The sequence below is a fragment of the Cucurbita pepo genome, chromosome 5, assembly GCF_057944985.1.
Source record: "Cucurbita pepo subsp. pepo isolate OVF chromosome 5, ASM5794498v1, whole genome shotgun sequence".
NCBI lineage: Eukaryota > Viridiplantae > Streptophyta > Magnoliopsida > Cucurbitales > Cucurbitaceae > Cucurbita > Cucurbita pepo.
The window spans coordinates 17,920,417-17,941,483 of NC_141802.1; the positions used below are offsets into that span (position 1 = coordinate 17,920,417).

Sequence of the window (21,067 nt, forward strand, 5' to 3'; positions counted from 1 at the left end):
CTTGAGTCCAGCACCTCCAAATGTACCCTTCTGTTGGGCCTTTGCTCTAAGCTCCCTGAGCGCCTGCATAACATCATCAAGCAACTCAAAACTATAGTTCGTAGTAATCTTCGACACAACCGATCAATCGATCAGAGGAAACGTTGAAGTTCAAGATCTCACCTTTTCCTCATCCTTCTTCTTTTGCATATTGGCCATATCAACCTGTTGACAAAACCCAGTAAAATTCCAACAGTAGTTACGAAAAGTAACACAGGCATGGGCACGATACAGAGTGGAGAGTCATTCTACCGACAACAAACAATCTAAATTCTAACAGAGAAAATAAATTACATCGATACCAGAAGTTGCGTCCAAATCCGAACAAGGAAGAAAACAGACCTACGACATAGGACCTAAAGATAATGAATTCAAAGCATACCTCGTCGTATTCTTTCTTATCAGCCTTGGGTTGCTTCAGAGGCTTTGCTTTCCCTCCTGTAAAGAAAAACAACAAAATCGTTTCTCTATATAACAATTTAAATCGGGAAAAAGGGGGATTATATATCACAATATAGCCAATCGTTTCGCAATTGTCTTCTAATCCAATCGATGATACTGCCTATGAAATTGAAATAGAAAGCTCAAATTTTCCATAACCTTGAGGAAACAGATCATACCTTGCTTGGAAGACATGGCTGAGATAGTGCAGGGATTTGGCCCGGGTCGAAGAGCACAAAGAGGGATCGCAGCGACCAGCTACTATTTATAGAGGCCATAAAGTATTGCACACGTTAGTAACATGATTTGTTCATAAACTTACAGCATACATAATTACATAACTTGGCCTCAAAACATTGAATTTCTGTTCGATGACTGATTTAAAAAGAACGAACAAGAGAATTCATCGATAACGAGAGAGGAAAAAAAAAAAAAAAAAAAAAACTAGGATCTAAAATCAACGATCTCCATCTTAATAGAAAACATTGAAATCTCACCTAACGCATCAACATATCATATAACCCTCGACCAAGAAACAATTATCGGAAAAACGCAATATTTCAAGCAAATCCGAGGAAGAGAATAAACGAACAGAAAAGGATCAACCGCATATAGAAGTGGGAAAATCGGAATAAATACATGACAAAGAAACATAATATTAACCTTCAGAAACGGAATTAGGTTACCTTCACCAAAGAAGAGAAGGCAAAGAAGAAGCCGGTGGAAGTGGAGGCAAGAGCGCAAGAATGGAAGCCCTAGGTTGCGTTTTCCATTTGTATACGGAGAAGGTAAAGTCGGGTCCCGAATCTAACCTGAAAGATCTTGGGCCATTGAACCAACTTGCTATTGTTGTCAACACAGGCCCGGCTCAGGAATAAAAGAAAAAACAATAAATTAATTAAATAATTCATAATAACGATATTATTATTTTATATAATTAAAAAAAAAAAAAAAAAAAAAAAAAAATCCCTCAATGGAAACTAAACACATATTGATGTTCTCGAAGACTTGTTTTTTTTTTTGTGAGGTCATCTCCCCAGCAGACGCATATTAAAATAATGAGACTAACGACGATACGTAACGGGTCAAAACGGATAAAATATACTAGCAATGGGCTTGGGGTATTACAAATGGTATCAAAGCCAGACTAACGATGATACGTAATTGGCCAAAATGGATAAAATATACTAGCAATGGGATTGGGGTATTACAAATGGCATTAGAGCCAGGTTTCGAGCGGTGTGCTAGCGAGGACATTGGGCCTCAACGGGAGTGGATTGTGAGGTCCCACATCGGTTGGAGAGGGGAACAAAACATTCCTTATAAGAGTATGAACACCTCTCCCTGGCAGAAACATTTAAAAACTGTGAAGCTGACAGCGAAACTGTGAAGCTGACAGCGACAGACCAAAGCGGACAATATCTAGTAATAGTGGGCTTGAGCTATTACAAATGGTATTAGAGTCAAGTTTTACGCTGTGTGCCAACAAGGACATTGGGCCCCAATAAAGGTAGATTGTGAGGTCCCATATCATTTGGAGAAGGGAACAAAACATTCCTTATAAGAGTATGGACACTTCTCCCTAATAGACACATTTCAAAACCGTGAGGTTGACGACAATATGCAACAAGCAAAAGTGAACAATATCTGTTAACCGTAGTCTTGATTTGATTAGTTTATAAGTCTGTTATTTAAATCTTGTAAACAAAACTTATCAGATAGAACAGAAGGGATAGAACACTGTCTGTGAGAAGGGAGAAAAAAATGCAAACTTTATGTGATTTGATAAGAGACATAGTTTCTTCAAACAATTTACACAACAAATGGAAGTGTTTGTAAAACCTGTACGCCTTATTTTATAAGCATAGCACAAATGCTTCTCCACAAAAAAAAAAAGGTAGCAAAACAAAGAATTATGCATCACAGCCCATAATGTCTCGTGCCAAAGACATCCCAACAGGATATGACCTATGCAATCTTGTTCTTCTTACAGGAAGCTTTTCACTGTTGCCGTTGTCAAGGCTGTTTCCCTTCACTCCATTTGGTACTGCCCTGATGCTGGTCTCTTTAGTTTCAGCGATGAACTGCAGGCCCTGTCACAAATATTGGGCTCTTCAAAATGCTGTCCGGAAAAGGAAAAAGATGCAACTTTTTCTTGCACTATTCTCATACCTTGAGGGAGTTCTCCTCATACTTGATCGTTGCAGTCTTCTTTGCCTGCAAAGAATTACTCACGGGGAAGAGCTTGTCGGTTATGCGGTCTTTGGCGTCGCCAGCAGCTTGACATAGATACCAGAGTCCAGAATTTGTGATGTCCTGTTTCTTTTCGAGAACCTCGAGTTTTCCTTCCTGTTAGTTGTTCAGGTCAGTGGACGTTCAAGAACAGCTCGTCCTGTGGTTTGCACCCTAGGAAAGAGTTTTAAGGTAGTGAGTGACTCACCAATTGTGAGACCATTTGATGGATTGTTTCAACATCAAAACCAATTTGAGAAAGGTTGGACTTAACCTCCTCCACCTGCATGCAGATAAAGTTTCAAATGAGTGGCTCAACCGAGTATGCTCCACAAAAATGACTTATTTCACAAGGACAATGGGAGAAATATCAATGTTGTAAACTGAAATGGATATCCCCTACATGGTCACGTTACTTACTCCTCGCTTCTACAGACCAACATTGGTCATTTCAGCATACTTTGTTCTCACTCATATGTTTTTTAGGAAAATTCCCAGGAGGTCACCTAATATAGAATTGCTCTAAGCAAAGCAGATTTAGTTTTAGAGTTCGTATGATTGAGCCACCGAAAAAGAAGGTGCATCTTGTTAGAATAGGTAGTAACTTTCGATTCTTTTAAACCTTTCTTAGTCATCCTATCCCCAGGATCACTCTCATTCAGATATGTCCTGATTCATTCATGTACCCTCCTTTATTCGGGTGGCACATACCCACCCATTTCTGCCTTAGTTCGTCCTTGAACCACATCTTATTGGGAGAGGTATCGATACCATTTGTAACGATCCATGCCCATGATTTGGGTCATGATTGGAATCTCGATTTGGTATCTGATGGCCCCAACATTCCCCTACATCCCCCGTGACATGGTCACATTACTTACTCCTCACTTCTAACAGCAAATGCTATCCCCACAAACCAATAGAGATCCTTTCAGCATATTTTGTCCTTATAAGGGTGTGAAACCTCTTCCTAGCAGACGTGTTTTAAAAACCTCGAGGGGAAGCCCAAAGAGAATAATATCTGTAGCAATGGGCTTGAGCTCTTACAAAATCTATACTGAATCTAATTAGATAGTTCAGACAACAAAAAGTGTGGTTCGAGGTTTAGCGACATCTTTGTGTGCTTACCTAAGAATTATTATATATAAGGAAGAAGGTAAGGTCTTACATTATTTGCTATGAGATTTGTTGTTTCGATCTCCTCATCCAGCCTCCAATCCAATTTCTCCAACCTCTTTGTCAGATGACTCCTTGTTGACTAAACACAAAAGTTATTGCATTAAACATGAACTAGCTTTCAAGTTCAAGGTCATTACATAATATCTAACCAGCCACTTACAGCCAGTGCTTCGTGCACATGATCCAGTTGTTTCGAGACAGTCGACACAGCATTTGCCATGTTTTGCTTGGTCACAAACATTATGTCAGAAAATGACCATCCCTGTCAGATAGTAGAAAGGAAATAAAAATGTATTTCTACATAGTACTTAACGGTACGCCTTGTCGATTAATATGTTTTGTTTTTTGGTGAACCAAAATGAAATAGTTTTACCTTCCACCACATGTAACAATACCCCATTGCTCCAACAGCGGCTGCTGGCATCAAGTAAGAAGCATAATTCCCTGAAAGAAGAAAAGATCATTGTGCTAACATATCTGGGCATCACGAGCTTTTCTATGGGTTCCAGACATATCCCATAGAAATTTTCCAGCTTAAGCTTGAGTGGCCTAAAACTTTGGATTCAGACAACATGATGTGATTGGGTAGGAGACTATGAAACCAACCGTTCTCTTTCCAACAGTTATACATCCATACTATAACAGCTCAAGCCCACCGCTAGCAAATATTGTCCTCTTTGAGTTTTTCCTTCCAGGCTTTCCCACAAGGTTTTAAAACATGTCTGCTAGGGACAGGTTTCGACACCCTTATAAAAAATGCTTCGTTCCCCTCTCTAACCAACGTGGGATCTTACAATCCACCCCCTTTAGGGTCCAGCGTCCTTGCTGGCACACCACCTGGTGTCCAACCCCTTTTGGGACTCAAACTCCTTGCTGGTACACCTGATGTCTAACTCTGATACCATTTGTAACAGTTCAAGTCCACCACTAGCAGATATTGTCCTCCTTGAGTTTCCCTTCCAGACTTCCCCTCAAGGTTTTGAAACGCGTTTGCTACGAAGAGGTTTCCACACTCTTATAAAGAATGCTTCGTTCCCCTCTCTAACCGATGTGACATTTCACAATCCACCCCCCTTCGGGGCCCATTGTCCTTGCTGGCACACCGCCTGGTGTCCACCCCCTTCGGGGCTCAACCTCCTCGCTGGTACATCGCCCGGTGTTTAGTTCTAATACCATTTGTAACAACCCAAGCCCACCAGTAGTAGATATTGTCCTCTTTGGGTTTTCCCTTACGGGCTTCCTCTCAAGGTTTTCAAATGCGTCTGCGGGAGAGGTTTCCACACCTTATAAAGAATGTTTCATTCCCCTCTCCAATCGATGAGAGATCTCATCGTAGCCAAATTTCATTGAATGTGATCACCTAAACGTACTTTTCTTTGTTGAAATCTCAAAAGAGCCAAGCTTCAGGAATTGAAAAAAAGGTGACTAAGCCCAGGCAAAACCAGAGATGCTAAATTCAGAAAGTTTGAAGTGTTTCAGTTCTTCTGAAACTTACACTTCTTCTTTTCACTAACAATGGATGATCACAATATTTTTCAATAAGAGCATACAGAGAAAGAAGACTAAAAACCAGTCCATACCGCTAGAAGAAGAGTTGCCATTAAAGACAGTTACAGGACCAGATACTGTCAACTCCCTGATCTCTTGAGCCAGTTGCCGAATCTGAATTGAGTATACAAAGCAATAACAAGTATGAGTTTTAGAACAACGAATCCAATTAACAGAGAGAGTTCTAAAAAGTACAAACCTGGGCGGCGAGAACAGCAGTATCATACTTGTAAGGAGTAGGAGAGAGGTCCTCCTCTGTCACACCCTTCAGTAATTCCTGAAGTTGTGATATCAAATCAGACAATCGCCCACTTCTTAAAACAACAGAACCAGTTAACCCTAATGAATCATACACAAACCCAATAGTCGTCAGAGAAGAACATCGATGGTAGCATAAATGAGATCGTAAAAGGTAAAATCTGAGATGGGAAATGGGAAAAACCTGCTCCAACGAGGATGAGAACCTTGGACGTTGAAACCCCAGTTTGTAATGCCATCTTCACAACCCCTTTCTTTCTCGCGCGCTGGGAAAGAGGGGCAATCTTTTTTTTCTTCTTTATTTGTAGGCGCAGGCGGAGACGAATAGCCAAGGTGAAACTTTGACCACAAAAGGAGGAATTAGGAGCAATAATACGCTAAAGGGCAGTAATTGTGCAAACCCCACGAGAAAAGTGACTTTCATTCTGACTTTCATTTCACCGTAACGAGTTTCCAAGCTGCCTTATGTAGCTTTTCCTCTGATTTTCGTTTCCTCGTTCATCGCGGGCCTTGCTCATCGACCCAATGCTTCACATCTGCGGTCATATCCCAAAAGGGTTGCTGATTGGCAAGGCAATTTCTTGTGTGATTCCGATCAATTTGGCTGAATCTGAAAAGACTGTCAAAATCCCAATTGTTGGAAACGTTGATATTCCTTCCTCGGATGTCAAACCGGGTGATTCGGGTGTTTTAATTCCTATAGTAATTGGCTTGTTCCAGCGGAGATTTCTGATAAACGACGTGCTTCTGTTCCGGTGTATGCTTTGTTGGTTAGGGATTATCACAGAGTTCTAAATCATCTCAGAATTCAGTCTTAAGTTTGTGTAAGTTATCCGGTTTTGTTACCAATGAGTTTTGTAGCTTTTCTGCACTAAATTGTGATGGACATGAGCTTGAATATCTCTTTTTCTTCTCCTCCAGTCATAAGAATTTCAGAGCACCAGATTTTTGATAACAACGTAGTAGAAGAAGGTGAATGGATACCAGTTGCGTGCATCACAATGGTAAGTTTCTTGTTGAAGGATCGGGATATCATCAACCTGTTATATTGTAGCCAAACATCTAAGGTCAAGATTTCTTCATCAACATTCCAGCTTGTGAATTTTTCTGATGTCTACCTTACTTATAAATCTATGATCAACCCTTTAATTAATTGACTTCCTCTTCCAACAATTCTCAACCGTCTTCGGTCAAAAATCTCAGGGAACAACCTCATGGGCAGCAGGGTTTGGATGATTTTGAGATGCCATGGAAGTGGAGCAATATTGGGAATCTGCATATGCACCTAATTCAGAACATTCTACAAGTTGTTCTGTTTCAAGCCAACTTATCATCCATCGACGTTGCAAATTTGCAGCCAGTTGCTCATGCCGTATGCAAACGCATACTTGAACGACAGGTTGCCACTGCCCACTGTCCGTGGCTTCACATTTCAAAATGCCGATGTAATCACACCTGCTCGAGAATTACGGTGTAGCAGCGACGTTCATAAAAAAGTTGAATGGAAATTTCATCTCCGTGATCTTTTTTTTTTTTTGAATTTAACCCTTATAATTTTAAATGCTTGAATTAGTCCCTAAACTATTAATAAAATTTTATCAAACCATAAAGATTAAATTCTATCTTTAAAACTACGACTAACGAACTCTGTTCTCACATCTAACGAACAGAGTGCATATGAGATAAACTTGGCTTGAAATTAGAACATGGAGCAAAAAAACAGAGAAACAAAATTTGGTCTAATGAGAGAAAGTTGACAAATCACTAGCCGGATGCTGTTCTCACATCTAGATTCTGATTTTGAGTATTATATCAAAAGAAGATGTAATAGGGAGTGTTGCAGACGATCTATCTATATTGAATCATGTCCTATGAAAAGCCAGGAAACAGAATTTAGAACGTCTGGGAAGAGATGGGATATGGAAAGATTCTGTTACAGCTCAGATAGATTAAGACAGCTTGAGGTACAGACAGGTGATGAAAATGGCAAGTTCAACATTGTGGCAAGCCTTCATGTTAGACAAGCTGATTGAATATCACCGCCCTAGAACACAAAACAAAGGACAGTCAGACAGCAAGAACTAGAAATACGTAACAGCAAACTTCTTGTTTGGTGACATTGATAACTATCTCTCGACTTCAAGAGATCAAAACTGGTAAAGAGGATAACTCCATTTTTAATTAGACAACTCGGCCATCCTAGACTTGAACCAGAGACCTTGCCCATCAAAGTAAATCATCTTATTCATATCCAAGCATATATAAAATAAATGATTGATTCAATGTAAAAAAAAAGTGAGCATAGCAGATTCTTTTTTCCAAAGTTATAATTATCCATTGCACGGAGTTCCGTTCTTACATATACTCAATACTCAAGTAGGCTTACAAAGTTAATAATGTTCAAGTGCTTTCTGGATCGGATCGTGTCAGACCTTGTGAACGGGATCTAGCCCCCCAAAATATTGATACTTTTTATGTCCAAAAAGTAACAAAGTTTAGCCTATGTTCTTGTTTATATCCCTGATTTCACTCCTATTTCCACGGTACTTGATGGTCAGAGTAATATAATTGAGTTTGCCACCCCCATCTATATGAAGTAGTGCACCAAATACTTGAGATCAAAGTAAATTTTGCAAAACAGCAAGCAATAAGCTATTTAGAAGCAAAATTTTTTCGGCAAGGATCTAGTAATCTGTAACCCCATATAGTTGCAGAATTAAATTGTATATATAATCCATTAACACTTCAAAAGACAACAATCTACAAACACAGAGAACTGAATAGAATGCCATAGTTTATTACTTCATTCCAAATACAATAATCTCATCTAACCTATTGATGATATCATCGCCTATGGTTTTTTTATTCTTTTTTGTCTGAAGGGCGGGGCAGGGGGGTATGCAACGCCTAGGACTTAAAAGGTGAAACTCAAAAAACAACTCAAGTCATTCCTTCCTGCTTCCCGATCCTCATCTAGTCTTGTCTTTGCCTACATATAAAACAGGGGAATGTAGTTTTTTAATTAACTATTTGAATAAAGAATGGAAGGTTTTCTCATAAATGACCTATTCTAGTAAGAAAAAAAAAAAAAACTACAAAGAGAAGGTTTAGGTCTAAAATCTGATCCAAGTACGGGACATGAAGGGCGAAGAAAAGAGAGAACGAAACATTATTGTCTGTTAAGCTCGTTTGCATCTTAATTTGAGATAGCCACTTGATGTCATAAACTGTCCACTAGGAGGAAAAAATGATCAACTTATTATGCATGCATGTTATTATATAATTCCGTTCAATTGTATCTGTTTTATACAAGTTCATGGGCACCAACTCACCAGAGCAACAAGAAGGCAAGAAGAACATCAATGGGCCTATAAAGTGTGCTAGCTACCTAATTCAAGAGTAAAAAAAATCCACTAGTTAGACAACCTAGAAGAAGATCCACTTCTGCTTTCAAAACATAAAATCAAGAAAATTACGGAGTGGGATAAAGAATCTATGTTTACAAGTTAATAGTAAGAAAAGCTCATGCAGAGATATCATATCACTAGAGTTAACAGATCCAACTTTATGTACGCAGGAAATTCTTATGAACAATTACAAGCTACTTGGCATGATAACCCGTATTGGCACTAAATTGTCCCATAGGAAATATTTTCATGGTGTAGCTCCTGATGGTTCATAGACGTTAGCAAATTTAATCAAAGAATAGTAGCATGGATCTTTCTTCCTCCAGAAGCATGCGGTTAATGGGGCTAATGTATCCACTAAACTGTAATACAGATATCAGTACTTCTAAATATAATTGATCAGTACCCCCACTCGAACTACAACTTCCTTTCTTGATTCTTGAGAATAATTATTAAGCTGAAATTCCAGTAAATTGTCACTTACAAGCTGTACTAAATTATTATATAGTCCTTTCCTATATCGATCTAGCTCATGACAGATCAAGAAAGTTGAGAACTAAATTATCAGTTAGCGCACCTTCGGGAAGCCAACCGCAGCTGCGGCGTGAGATAGAGAGCATTGAAATCATCAAAGCTGCGGACGACGCAGAGTGAAACGGCATTATCGACTCCAAACAGAAGCTCATCTCAGCCGCACACCTTCATAAGCCAAATACATCACCATACATATTAATTGAAACATTTCTCCAGTTGGAGAAAGAGAAGGAAAAGAAAAAAACTCAAGCAGCTATAGACTCGGAATCTTTTCGCGCTTTTCATGGACGCAAGAGCATTTAGTCAACGCACCTGAAAGTTCGATGAGAGAGGGGCTTGTTAGTTGCCATTCGAAAGGGAGAGCCTGACGATGAACGGGCTTGAGAACCAATGTGAGCAGCAGCACGGCGAGCAGAGCCGGAAAGTGATCGGAAAACGGATCTAGCGCCAATTGAGGCCATTGTTACTCAGAAGAAATGATAGAATCTGAAAGAACTCGAGTCTTGCTTCGTTGCCTGCGAGGGTTAACGCTAAAACCCTACTTTCAGTCTGAGAGGTTTCTACTATGGGAATAATTCCTTGGAAAGGGGTGATTTCGTAATAATTCTAAAATCGAGGCCCTTTGTTTCAGTAAATAATGCATAAACCAAGGCCTTTTCAATAAAAAGAAAATTAATAAAAATAGTGAAAATGGATGAAAATTGTTTGAATTAATAAAAGAAACCTTATTATGGCATTACGCAGCGCTAGGGAAGAAGCGCGCGAGCAGCATTGGGCGACTGAGCGCACCCAACGAGTTCAGCTCTTTGGCAAAATCCAATCCGAAATTCACCTGCTACTTTGATTTGAAGCGCCTCTAATCTCTGTTCCTCTACCTCCTCCTTTTTCCCTTCCGTTTCTCGATCTTCGTGATTAAATTATTGCCTAATTTCCGAAATATTATGCTATAGTTACTTCGGCTGAAGTGGGGTTTCGAGTTGTAGCGCAGATTTTGTTATTCTAGGGTTCATGGCTTCACTGTTCAAGGTAAATTGCTTCTTTGTTTATTTAATTTTATAGTCAATTCGTTTTCTGCTCCATTGGGTTTGTGGGGTGTATTAACGACCTTTACTAGTTCTATTAGGGCATGTTTGGGAGTTTATATGAATTGGATTTGGGAAAAGTTTTGTGTCCATCGATTTTGTTCGTTGCGAGACTCATGTTGGTTCCAACTGTGTTGCCCTTTTAGTTTGGGGGACGGTGGTGTTGGCTGCAGGTGTTTCAAATTGGCCTTTACGTTTACTCCCCCGGTCCTCTATAAATCCCCAATAAAAAAAAAATGGATAAATGCTTTTGTTCTTGATATTCGTTCTATAGCTTCTGATGGATGTTATGGTTGTGTGGCCATTGTGGCTTAAATATTTGAAGAGCATTAAAAGCTTCAGTTACTTCGATTGGGAAATCTATTGGAAGGAATAATGTTGCATATATGTAATGAGATGATAGATAATATTTCTATGATTCTATATGTGACAATCTTCGTGCTTTCAACTTTATCATCTGCAGGACCCATCAAAGCTCTCTGTTTATCGGGATAGAAGATTTCAGGGAACACAAGATGAATTTGAACATGCACTACTGTCTTCAACCACCGTTTATGTGGGAAATATGTCCTTTTATACGACTGAAGAACAAGTTTATGAGCTCTTTTCTCGAGCTGGAGAAATTAAGAAGATAATCATGGGTTTGGATAAGAATTCGAAAACACCTTGTGGCTTTTGTTTTGTCCTGTAAGACTCCATAGCTCTTCCTAACTAGTAGAATATCTTGATGTACTTTTTATCAATAGTCTGCCATTGAAATTATTTACTATACTTATTTATGTCTTTGCTGTTTTAAACTGCCCGATGTTGATAGGCCTCCCATTGATATCGCTTGATATGCCCTCCCACGATTTCACCACCTGTTTAGTGCAAACCATTTTGAATATTTGAAGGTGGTTGGGTGGAAATTGAATGATCAATATTAGATCCATTTCATTCCAAAATTTTAAAGGGATGGGTGCATTTTAAACTTGAGACTGTTAACTCATTTCATGCCTTTCATACTCATTCCTGCAAGAAATTATATACATATATCTGCCTCTAAGCCTTTCAAATTATGGGAAAATCTCTTAATTGTTGTTTATCTTATCTTTTCTTTTCTTTTCTTTATTAGATACTATTCTCGGGAGGATACTGAGGATGCTGTTAAATTTATAAGTGGAACAATTCTTGATGATCGTCCTATTCGTGTGGATTTTGATTGGGGATTTCAGGATGGCAGACAATGGGGCCGTGGTCGAAGTGGTGGGCAGGTACTGTTTCTGACCTATGTTACTTTCACGACTCGGAGACTACCATCACTTCCTGTTTATTTTCTTTTGCTTTTTTGTACACAGGTGCGTGATGAATATCGAACAGACTATGATCCTGATATCCTTTTTTCTTCTAATACTGTTACTCACGTCATAGATTATAAACCCTTGAGTCTGATGCTCTGTTGCATTTTTTTGGTACCATTTAATAATTCAATCTTCATTTGTTGTCTTCTTTCGTTCTTTTTATATATATACGACTGCAAATATATTGTTGATTTCTATACCTCTTTCTTTTTTTTTTTTTTTTTTTTTTGTTTTTTTGCATAATCTAAACACAACTACACAAATCCAGGCTTCATAAAATTAAGTTTATTACATCCTAAGAAGCTCAAACACACGTCATGTCAATTTCTAAAATAGTAGAACTTATTGGGACACATTTTTATAGAATATATGTGTATGTATTGGTATTGGTAATACTTCATAATAGATAAAACATGTAAATTTACATACACAAAATATACTTCACAACAAAAAAAAAAAAAAAAAAAAAAAACAAAAGTCAAGTCAACTAGCGATACAGAATTATTTGGCTGGCTATGGCTTGAGGAAGAAGTTGTGATCCTTATACTTTAGGAATGATCTATGTCTAAGGGTTAGAATATGTTATAGGTCCCTCTTTTGTTTTCCCCACTTTTTAGGTTGGGCTTGTATGGACTAGACTTTAATTTATTTTTTTCTTGAGCCATAGCAATTAGACATGTTTTTTGGCATGTTGGACATGTGTCTGGATGAATCTGTGTCCAGCGAAGTGTACATGCTTCCTACATTACAACTATTGTAGGAAAACATCTCCAGAGGGGTCCATAACTGCATTTGTGAGAATGGTCAACTTGCATCACTTATACTAAAATGCGGGGGTGGGCGTTTAAGTGCTTAGACTGGGTTTCAAGTGTTAAAAAAATTGTTTTAAGTACTTGAAAAGTCATTCCAAATAGGCCCTTCAGCTAACCCAAAATGAACTTGATTAGTATGTTGAGCCGTGTTACTTTAACGACTTTCACCCTACTGAGTTCCTTGTTGTGGCCTGTCGTTCCTCAAATGGCGGCATGTGATACACACAAGTTATAAACTTTTGTTGATTTAATATCATAGCTTCATTCATATGTAAAGGCTTTCTAAAAATGCTAACCTTTTGGCTCCTCACGTCCTTTAAATTTCTCATCTCCGTTTAGTTTCCTTAATTTATTGAACGTAGAGGTGGTTATGGAAAGTTGGTTCAGAAAGAGCTAGAAGCACAGAGGCAGCTTGTGGATTATGGTACTGATTCACTAGGCTCTATGCCGCCAGTCATGTCTCAGCGTAAGTTGCTATGAGGAATTCTATGCATAAACATTATTGATTTGATTGGCCTTTATCTTCATGTTTTTCTTTTTCCCTGCAGATGGAAACCATGGTGGAAGCCACGGACATGGGTATCGTCATGGTAGAGGTATCAAATTTCTAAAGCTGTTTAATCCTACCTTGAATGAGAATTTATTTGCATTGTTTTTTTTATATTTGTCCAATTACATTATTGTTGTTTCAAAAACTAGATTACCACCACCGTAAGCGCCACCGGGACGATGATCGCCATGCCCATGAAAGCTCTAAGAGAACTTCAGATTTTGAGTCTAGAAGAAACTCCAATCATGAATCCAGACCGGTAATTTTTAAATAATGCCTTGTCGTAATTCATCTTTGTGTGCTTAAATTTTGACGTAAAAGGCACCAGATGCTTACTGCCGTTCTTTCTGCATAACAAATTAATCCATAGCCATACTATGCGATGCTGTTCTGTCACCAGACCATAAAACAATTCTTATGTACACTTCTTTTCTGTGATTTTGGCTGTACAAGTTCCTATGCTTCAGTATTTGACAGTATATGCTGTAACAGGAGAAGAATCCAAGGTTTCGGGAGAGTGGCGATTCTGATGATGAGGATGACGATGATCGAAAGCAGCGACACTAACCAGAGTGTCGTCGTCATATTATCATGTGAGGAACCTTAAATTGGCATTGCTTAGTTCAGCACAAATGATAAGGGACGACAAAACTAGCGAGTTATCTTTTTCTCATGTCACGAGGTACTTTTTCTTAGTTTAATGAAGGAATGGCTTTAATTGGTGTCATTGTCTGTGCTGTTTATTACAAGAATCAAGTAGGCATGTTGTCGAACTATGTTATAAAAGATAAATTATACAATTCTGAACAGAAAGTACTATCAGCTAGTGTGTTTTTTTTTTTTTTTTTTTTTTTTTTTTTTTTTTGCATTGAATTGAATTTGAATGTAATTGAGAGGGAAAATTACTATTCATTTTAGTATCAAAACTACAATTTGTTTTTGTTTGTGTTTTTTCCTGCTTTCAAAGGAAGCTTTCCCATGAGAGGAAATTTCAGGATATGGTTTAATGGGAGGCAGCTTTCCTATGAGGGGAAATGGTTTGATTGAATTAGCTAATAGTGTTGAAAAGTCTAGCCTAACGAATCTGATGTGATTGGAAAGGTCAACTAATTAAGGCCTTACTTCTTAATCCCTATTTCTCGGAAATCTCTCTCCATTCCCTCCAAACAAATTAGATGAACATCTTTAATTAAGGTTGTTTGTCTCGACTACCCTACTCTACTAGACCTCTATAACTCCTAATGGGATAGCTAAAAGAAGAGATCAATACTACTACCCTACAAAAAAAAAAAAAAAAAAAAAAAAGTACTTTAAACGTGTAGAATTTCAAATTTGTGATCTAACTTTTGTTAAGATAAGATTTGCATCGTTTCTTATCCATCGCACATAGGCGACAAAATTGGTAGGAAAGATGTAAAAAAAAGCAGAGCCATAACAGAAAAGAGAGGCTACAAGACAACACAGAAATGAAGCCGAAGCCTTATTTATGAACAGAAAGATTACGAGATGGTCTCAAACTTTGAAAACAAAACAAAAGGGAGCAGAAAAGAATGGAAGATAAGAAGATGGAAAGAAAAAGTTGTGTAACTTAGGACCCATTTGGAAGATGGATGGTTTGGACTATGTGTGCTCTGTACACTGAACTGGTCGCCAGGGTACTCAACAGTTTTGATTCATATAATTCTAAGTACATTGTCAACATGGAAGAGTGCTATGAACAGAATCACGTCGTCAGGCGTAGGTGACTTCATTACGTCCAGTTTGAGACTAGTTGATTGTTTTATGCCATTAGAAGTTCCAGGCATGATTGAAGACTTCTGTTAAGACTCATGGACCTCCACAATGGTATAATATTGTCAACTTTAAACCTAAGCTCTCATAACTTTGCTTTTAGTTTCTTCAAAAAAACCTCATCCCAACGAAGATATTGTTTCTTATAAACTTATGATTTTCCTCTTAACTAGTCAATGTGAGATTATTTCTCTCAATAATCTTCAATAGCTTCAATCCCTCACAACCTTCATATCTACTACTCACGAGCAGGTTGGCAATCACGATGGATATCCACATGACGCAGTCTAAGACACCTCTACAAAAGCAATTAGATCAAATCTTTTACACTTAATATTGTAAATCATACTCTTTTCTAGAGATATTCTACATTTATGAGTTCTATTCATTTATTTTAACCGTCTATAATAAGTCATTTTTTGACATTGATTTTAGTGTAAGGTTTAATCACACGGGTTAATTTTAATTTTTAAAATCATATAAACTTAGGTTTCTTTTTTTTTTTTCAATTTTTAACGAGGGGAATTATTGTAAATTGGAAAAGATTGAGGGATGAGAGTGCAAAAATGGAAAATATGAAAAAAAAAAAAAAAAAAAAAAAGTATCACAAGGGAGTGGGGCCCGCGGGGGAGCAATCTGGGATTAGCGTGTGAAATGCTGAAAGATACAAAACATTGACAAGTGGGCCCGGGCTTTGGCCAGCTGTCACCCTCTCCCATTTTTTTTCTTTTCTCTTTATTTATTTATTTATTCTTATTTTTAATTCAATGCTTTCTATTTAGGTTTGGTATTTTCTTTTCTCAATTTTATTTTTAAATTTAACATTTTTTTAATAAAATATTTTTAATTAAAATACTATTTTTTAGTCTACTTTTAATAAATCTTAAAATTAGTTTGTCGTCAATTTATAGTTAAAATCTTGAGACATGGAAATTATTATTATTAGTATTTAGTTTCTCTCTAACATCTAATATTCTAAAATTGCAGTTACATTAATAAGAAAAATTATTGAAATGAAATCACAACGATATAATTATCTGTTAATAATGGTTGGATGTAGATTTAAAAACCTTCCTGCTTTCTAATAGTTACTAGATATACAAAGTCGAGATACTTCTACGTTTTCTGAGTGGCTTATCAATTATATGCAATGGATAACCCTCTTACAAAAGCAAGAAAAGAACCAACTTTAGATGATGATGTAATGCAGCACATAATTAACGTTGTCAAGTTCATCCAAGAGCTGTCGGGCTGGTCAGAAGAAATGATGAACCCATCAAGCGCAGGAGGGTGGTATTCTAGGGATGCCTTGTCGTTGAAGCTCGACCTTGACACTGTCCAAAGATGGAGGCTTTAGGCCAAGAGGAAGTGGCAGCCATGGCTTCGCTAAAGCATCTCCAATAGCTGAGTCTATACTCTCTTTTGACTGCATGATATCCCCATTGTATTACAATTAGAATTGGTTAAAGAATTATAGTGCAAAACGAGATGGCGATGAAGTTGTCTTACTGGATACGAGTCGAGGGGAGGATGTGGCGGTGAACAGCCGACGGTGATGAGGTCTAGTTTGTACGGTGGATGGGGCGGTGGGATTACCGAGAACATTGCCCCGCCAAATCTCTGCATCCCAAAATAACAATGATTATTGGTTATAAACTCATTAAAATCAATACCCAACTAGAGATGTGTCGAGGATTGTTGGGAGAGGGGTGATTATGAGTTTATAAGTAAGGATGCATCTCTATTGACACGAGACCTTTTGGAGAAACCCAAAGCAAACTCATATTACTGTGGAGGTTCGTGATTTCTAGCATGGCTCCCCAAAGCAAAGTCACGAGAGTTTATGCTCAAAGTAGATAATATCATACCACTGTAGAGGTTTGTGATTTCTAACATGGTATCAGAGTCATATCTTTAACTTAGTCATATCAATAAAATCCTCAAATGTCGAACAAAATCAAGAAGTAGGAGTCGAGCCTAAATCAAGGGGAGGCTGTTCGAGGGCTCGATAGGTCTTAGGAGAGGCTTTATGGTGTACTTTCTTCGAGAAGAGGATTGTTGGGCGAAGAGTTCCAATCGGCTAATTAAGGAGTTGACCATGGGTTTATAGGTAAGGAAAATGATTTCTAACAAGATGTTCATGGGCGAGACGGGAATGGAGAAATATTCTCTACCAATGTGAAGGTTCGTGATTTCTAACAAGATGTTCATGGGCGGGGTCGTGAATGGAGAAATATTCTCTACCAATATCATACTATTGTGAAGGTTCGTGATTTCTAACAAGATGTTCATGGACGGGGCGGGAATAGAGAAGTATTCTCGAATCTCACAAAAAAATAACGAATGAAATTACCGTGTTCGTCGGTAAAGAATGTGGGAAGCATGGCGTTCCTGGGGTTAAAGCGTTTGGAACCTACGCACAACACCAAAACAGAAACAAATAAACGTTTACAAACCTCGATAGTGAGAGAAACCAAACCAAAAAAAGACAAAAAAAATGTTCTTTTTTTTTTCCCTCATACCCGTTGGTGGTGGTGGTGCCAGTAGGAAGGGTCATGGGGCGGAGGAGGAGCGGCGGCGTATGGCCACGACAACGCCGGCGGAGGTGGTGGAGATGGTGAATGTTGTAGGTACTTTGGCCACACATTCAAAGGCCTAAAATGGGGATGCATGGGCGGAAATCCCATAGTCGTCGGTGCACCCCACGAGCTGAGTTCTCTTTTTCCACCACCATTTACTGCGGCGGCGCCGTACATCTGCCGCCTTTGACTCCAACTCGCCGCCTCCGCTTCACGTGCCAACAAATGTTTCCGATGCGACCGGTATTTCTGCAATAAAGTGCATGTCAAACCCTAAAACTTCTTCCAATAAATAAATGATATTGTCTAATTTATACATAAGATCTAATGATTTTTCTTTTGATTTCCCTGCAAAAACTTAAAAAAGTGTTTCTCACTTATAAACCCACGATCAACTCGGGATTCCTCTCCCAACAATCGTCGACATAAAATAAATATTCATTAATTATTAGAGACAAACAACCTAAAAAATTAAAAAAAAAAAACATGTTTAGAGACATAAATTATAAAGATTTAGCAGTGAAATTATACTTGAAGATGGCTAGCAACGTTATGGCGAGTGAGACACTCAATTCCCATCAGCTCCAATATTCTAGAAGGCACTGCCTTATCCACTCCCAACTGCTCCACCGCTTGCACAAACCGCCGGTGCAGCTCCGGCGTCCAATCCACCTGCAATTCATCAAGCTTAATCATAAAACTTCTTCCAAGCTTCGATTCCATCAAAGTTCATAACTTTCTTACCCCACCTTAGAAATCACGACTTTCTAATAATATAATATGATATTGTCCACTTTCACATAAGCTCAACGGCACTCACGATCATTTCTTAAATTAGCTAATATGTGACTCCCTCCCAAAGTTTATAACTTTTTTACTCATTTTCAACTAAGTGTTAGAAATCACGACTCTCTAGTGATATAATATGATATTGTCCACTTTGAGCATAAGCTCAGCCTCACCTACGATCATTTCTTAAATTAGCTAACCTGTGATTCTCTCTCAGGGTCCGTTAAAGACCCAATTGAAAAAAAAAAACCCTATCTTTTACCTTAACTTTTCTCTTTCCTTGAGAGTTCTTGGATTGAGGAGAAGATTTATTGATTTTATCACCACTTTTTGATTTGGCTGCCAATTCGTCTATTTTGCTCACAATTTCTTGATCCCCATGAGCTTTCCCTTCCTCCTCGCCCTCATCTTTGTTGACACTCTTTGAATTGTCGTCGAATTGTTCAAAAGACACCGAATTGTTAACGGAGAATTGAGCGAGGAGTTCATGATCCATCTCCAAATCAGGCAACACATCTCCATCGTTGATTCCCACAAAAAGATCATCAAAATTGATGCTAGCAAGCAAATGGGTATCATCATCAAAGTCAGGAAAGCCCTCCGCCGCAATCGAAAAGCTATCCACTTCTCCTTGTTCTTCATCTTTGTTGCCAATTCTCACAGCAAGCATTACAAACTAGAATAGAATGGCTTAAAGATCCAAACTTTGCATGAAATCACAAGAAATCTCAAATGGGTATTGCTTGAATCGATGTAAAGAGTGCTCTAAAGGGGAAAAAACAAGGGTTTGGATGTCGGCCACAACTTGAGATTTTGTTTGAATGTTCTTGTTGTGTTTCGCCACTGATTCAACAGCTTCCTTTTCCCTTACAAATTTGTGCTTGTGGATGCCCTTTTTTTGAATTTTCTTGGAGCTGCAAGTGATTGCTCGTGAAGTAAATAATTGGTTTTCCAAAAAGCTTTCAATGAGAGAGAGAGGGAGAGAGAGAGAGAGAGAGAGAGAGAGAGAGAGAGAGAGGATGTCAGAGAGGATTGGAATGGGAAGTTGATTGACATAGAAACATGTAATGGATATATGTGTTGTGGAGTGAATCAAGACAGTGATGTGATCATGTGGGCGAACCCAATTGAAGAATATATGTATAAATATAATATCAAAATACAATTTTTTTTTTGGATGTATAACAAGTTGTGGAAGATTTACGTAGATTTCATATCGTAATCAAGAAGATCAAATCAAATCAATTCTATTTTTTTAAAAAAGAATAATTTTATGATCTTATCTAGATGCATATACTTATAAATTAAGCTAATATTTATGTGTTAAATTCCATTAGGATGAACCCTACTAAGACAAAGAAAAAGGAAACATAACAACCTTATTTTATGCTAAAATTACCCATTTGGTCAAACATGATTAAGGATGACATGTCTTGTTCCACACATGTGGTTGAGTGTCACATGATTCAATCATAGTTAAGAGTATGCTTTTTTTCAGTCATAGTCGAAGTCTATTGCTAGCCAGTTTACGCGTCTCTTAGGAATAGACTTCCACACCCTTATAAAGAATGTTTCGTTCATATCTCCAATTGATGTGGGGTCTCACAATCCACCTCCTTAAGGACTCAGCGTCTTCGCTGACACATCAATCGGTGTCTGGCTCTGATACAATTTGTAACTACCCTAATTTCCTATTGTAATAGAGCACATTAAGGTTGTTACGTTTGGAGTATACAAATAAGTATTAAATTAGTTTGTTTGGTCACAAAATGTTTTCTTCTTTAAAAGTATTCTAACGCTTGAATAAATGATTCGTATATAAATAAACTGATATGATGATTAAGCTTGAAAGAAGAAATCTTTGGTAGATTTTGTGGAAAAAAAAAAAACTTGTAAAAAACACACACCACATACAAGTAAAGACAACATAAAAATTCATGCCCAAACCTACAATAAAGAAAATTAGATATTCATTGTTAGGGACCAAGGAACCACACATGATTTCGAGTGTAACCTTCGTCTTGCTTAACGTAACTACTTGACTTCGTCGTATCGTTTCAAATCTAGAACGGGACCCGACCACGAGAGCTACACACGTTAGGGAATCCAAAGCTAACATGTGAAGAAAAAAATTGCATCTTGTAAAGGGAAGTGGGCGTAAGAGAAAGCAATATGGATAGCGAGGCAGAAGAAAGTAACAAGTTTTGATAACATGTATGATTTAAATTGGTTAGTACAAGGGTAAAGAAAGGACAGTATAACTGTTTATGAATGGTCGGGAGCCAACATAGACATACATGTTGTAAAATGGGTCCTCAAACCCTGCAATAATTGTTGTTGTTGTTGGACTATATATATATATATATATATATGCTGTAAATATGGCTTTGGCTTTCACTATCAATCATCCTTTTCTCAAATTTGAGGTCCCCTCGACGCTCCAACGACTCGATATCAATCCAAATTTCACCCCTTCCATCCCGGAC

General features: G+C 38.0%; 4 protein-coding genes across 8 annotated transcripts; 1 reads left to right on the top strand and 3 right to left on the bottom strand.

Annotated features, from left to right (window-relative positions):
• Nucleotides 1–2,227: 2,227 nt before the first annotated feature.
• LOC111795907 (golgin family A protein (DUF1664)) lies at nucleotides 2,228–6,085 on the bottom strand. Its single transcript, XM_023678543.2, has 9 exons — nucleotides 5,882–6,085; nucleotides 5,639–5,778; nucleotides 5,472–5,553; nucleotides 4,265–4,335; nucleotides 4,052–4,153; nucleotides 3,881–3,970; nucleotides 2,921–2,995; nucleotides 2,653–2,829; nucleotides 2,228–2,573 (listed from the first exon to the last, which is right to left on the bottom strand). Exons 1-9 carry the CDS (start codon nucleotides 5,934–5,936, stop codon nucleotides 2,394–2,396), a joined length of 972 nt encoding a protein of 323 aa, XP_023534311.2. The 5' UTR covers nucleotides 5,937–6,085; the 3' UTR covers nucleotides 2,228–2,393.
• A 1,345-nt stretch (nucleotides 6,086–7,430) lies between these two features.
• On the bottom strand, nucleotides 7,431–10,205 carry LOC111795910 (protein NUCLEAR FUSION DEFECTIVE 6, mitochondrial). 4 transcript variants are annotated; one of them, XM_087123864.1, is made up of 4 exons: nucleotides 9,951–10,199; nucleotides 9,682–9,803; nucleotides 9,030–9,085; nucleotides 7,431–7,741 (listed from the first exon to the last, which is right to left on the bottom strand). In XM_087123864.1, exons 1-3 carry the CDS (start codon nucleotides 10,097–10,099, stop codon nucleotides 9,078–9,080), a joined length of 279 nt encoding a protein of 92 aa, XP_086979990.1. In that variant the 5' UTR covers nucleotides 10,100–10,199; the 3' UTR covers nucleotides 7,431–7,741; nucleotides 9,030–9,077. The 4 variants fall into 4 exon arrangements, with proteins under 4 accessions (XP_086979990.1, XP_023534318.1, XP_086979991.1 ...); XM_087123865.1 differs by lacking the exon at nucleotides 7,431–7,741 and adding an exon at nucleotides 8,406–8,686; XM_023678550.2 differs by lacking the exon at nucleotides 9,030–9,085.
• Nucleotides 10,206–10,360: 155 nt separating this feature from the next.
• Nucleotides 10,361–14,244, top strand: LOC111795908 (nuclear cap-binding protein subunit 2). The gene is made up of 8 exons (XM_023678544.2): nucleotides 10,361–10,664; nucleotides 11,184–11,407; nucleotides 11,835–11,973; nucleotides 12,058–12,091; nucleotides 13,231–13,338; nucleotides 13,421–13,468; nucleotides 13,572–13,681; nucleotides 13,915–14,244. The coding sequence occupies exons 1-8, from the start codon at nucleotides 10,647–10,649 to the stop codon at nucleotides 13,987–13,989; spliced, it is 756 nt and encodes a 251-aa protein (XP_023534312.2). The 5' UTR covers nucleotides 10,361–10,646; the 3' UTR covers nucleotides 13,990–14,244.
• Nucleotides 14,245–16,274: 2,030 nt separating this feature from the next.
• LOC111794798 (transcription activator GLK2-like) lies at nucleotides 16,275–19,569 on the bottom strand. Of its 2 annotated transcripts, none has more exons than XM_023676938.2 (6): nucleotides 18,844–19,569; nucleotides 18,324–18,464; nucleotides 17,736–18,065; nucleotides 17,567–17,626; nucleotides 16,723–16,833; nucleotides 16,275–16,639 (listed from the first exon to the last, which is right to left on the bottom strand). In XM_023676938.2, exons 1-6 carry the CDS (start codon nucleotides 19,249–19,251, stop codon nucleotides 16,490–16,492), a joined length of 1,200 nt encoding a protein of 399 aa, XP_023532706.2. In that variant the 5' UTR covers nucleotides 19,252–19,569; the 3' UTR covers nucleotides 16,275–16,489. The 2 variants fall into 2 exon arrangements, with proteins under 2 accessions (XP_023532706.2, XP_023532707.2); XM_023676939.2 differs by having other exon boundaries at nucleotides 17,736–18,041; nucleotides 18,844–19,565.
• Between the last annotated feature and the right edge of the window lie 1,498 nt (nucleotides 19,570–21,067).

Bases quoted from the DNA above. Each gene is read 5' to 3' on its own strand.
- LOC111795907 (XM_023678543.2), bottom strand. From the start codon at position 5,936: ATGGCATTACAAACTGGGGTTTCAACGTCCAAGGTTCTCATCCTCGTT. The intron at 5,779-5,881 runs GTTTTTCCCATT...ATGATTCATTAG, and splicing joins TCTCATCCTCGTTGGAGCAG to GGTTAACTGGTTCTGTTGTT. The intron at 2,830-2,920 runs GTGAGTCACTCA...AACAACTAACAG, and splicing joins ATCAAATGGTCTCACAATTG to GAAGGAAAACTCGAGGTTCT.
- LOC111795910 (XM_023678548.2), bottom strand. From the start codon at position 10,099: ATGGCCTCAATTGGCGCTAGATCCGTTTTCCGATCACTTTCCGGCTCT. The intron at 9,804-9,950 runs GTGCGTTGACTA...TGGCTTATGAAG, and splicing joins CTCTCTCATCGAACTTTCAG to GTGTGCGGCTGAGATGAGCT. The intron at 8,687-9,681 runs GTGCGCTAACTG...TTTTATATGTAG, and splicing joins CTGCGGTTGGCTTCCCGAAG to GCAAAGACAAGACTAGATGA.
- LOC111795908 (XM_023678544.2), top strand. The intron at 11,408-11,834 runs GTAAGACTCCAT...TTTCTTTATTAG, and splicing joins TGTGGCTTTTGTTTTGTCCT to ATACTATTCTCGGGAGGATA. The intron at 12,092-13,230 runs ATATCCTTTTTT...AATTTATTGAAC, and splicing joins TCGAACAGACTATGATCCTG to GTAGAGGTGGTTATGGAAAG.
- LOC111794798 (XM_023676938.2), bottom strand. From the start codon at position 19,251: ATGCTTGCTGTGAGAATTGGCAACAAAGATGAAGAACAAGGAGAAGTG. The intron at 17,627-17,735 runs GTATGAGGGAAA...TGTTGTGCGTAG, and splicing joins GGCACCACCACCACCAACGG to GTTCCAAACGCTTTAACCCC. The intron at 16,834-17,566 runs GTAATTTCATTC...TTTGGGATGCAG, and splicing joins ATTCTTTACCGACGAACACG to AGATTTGGCGGGGCAATGTT.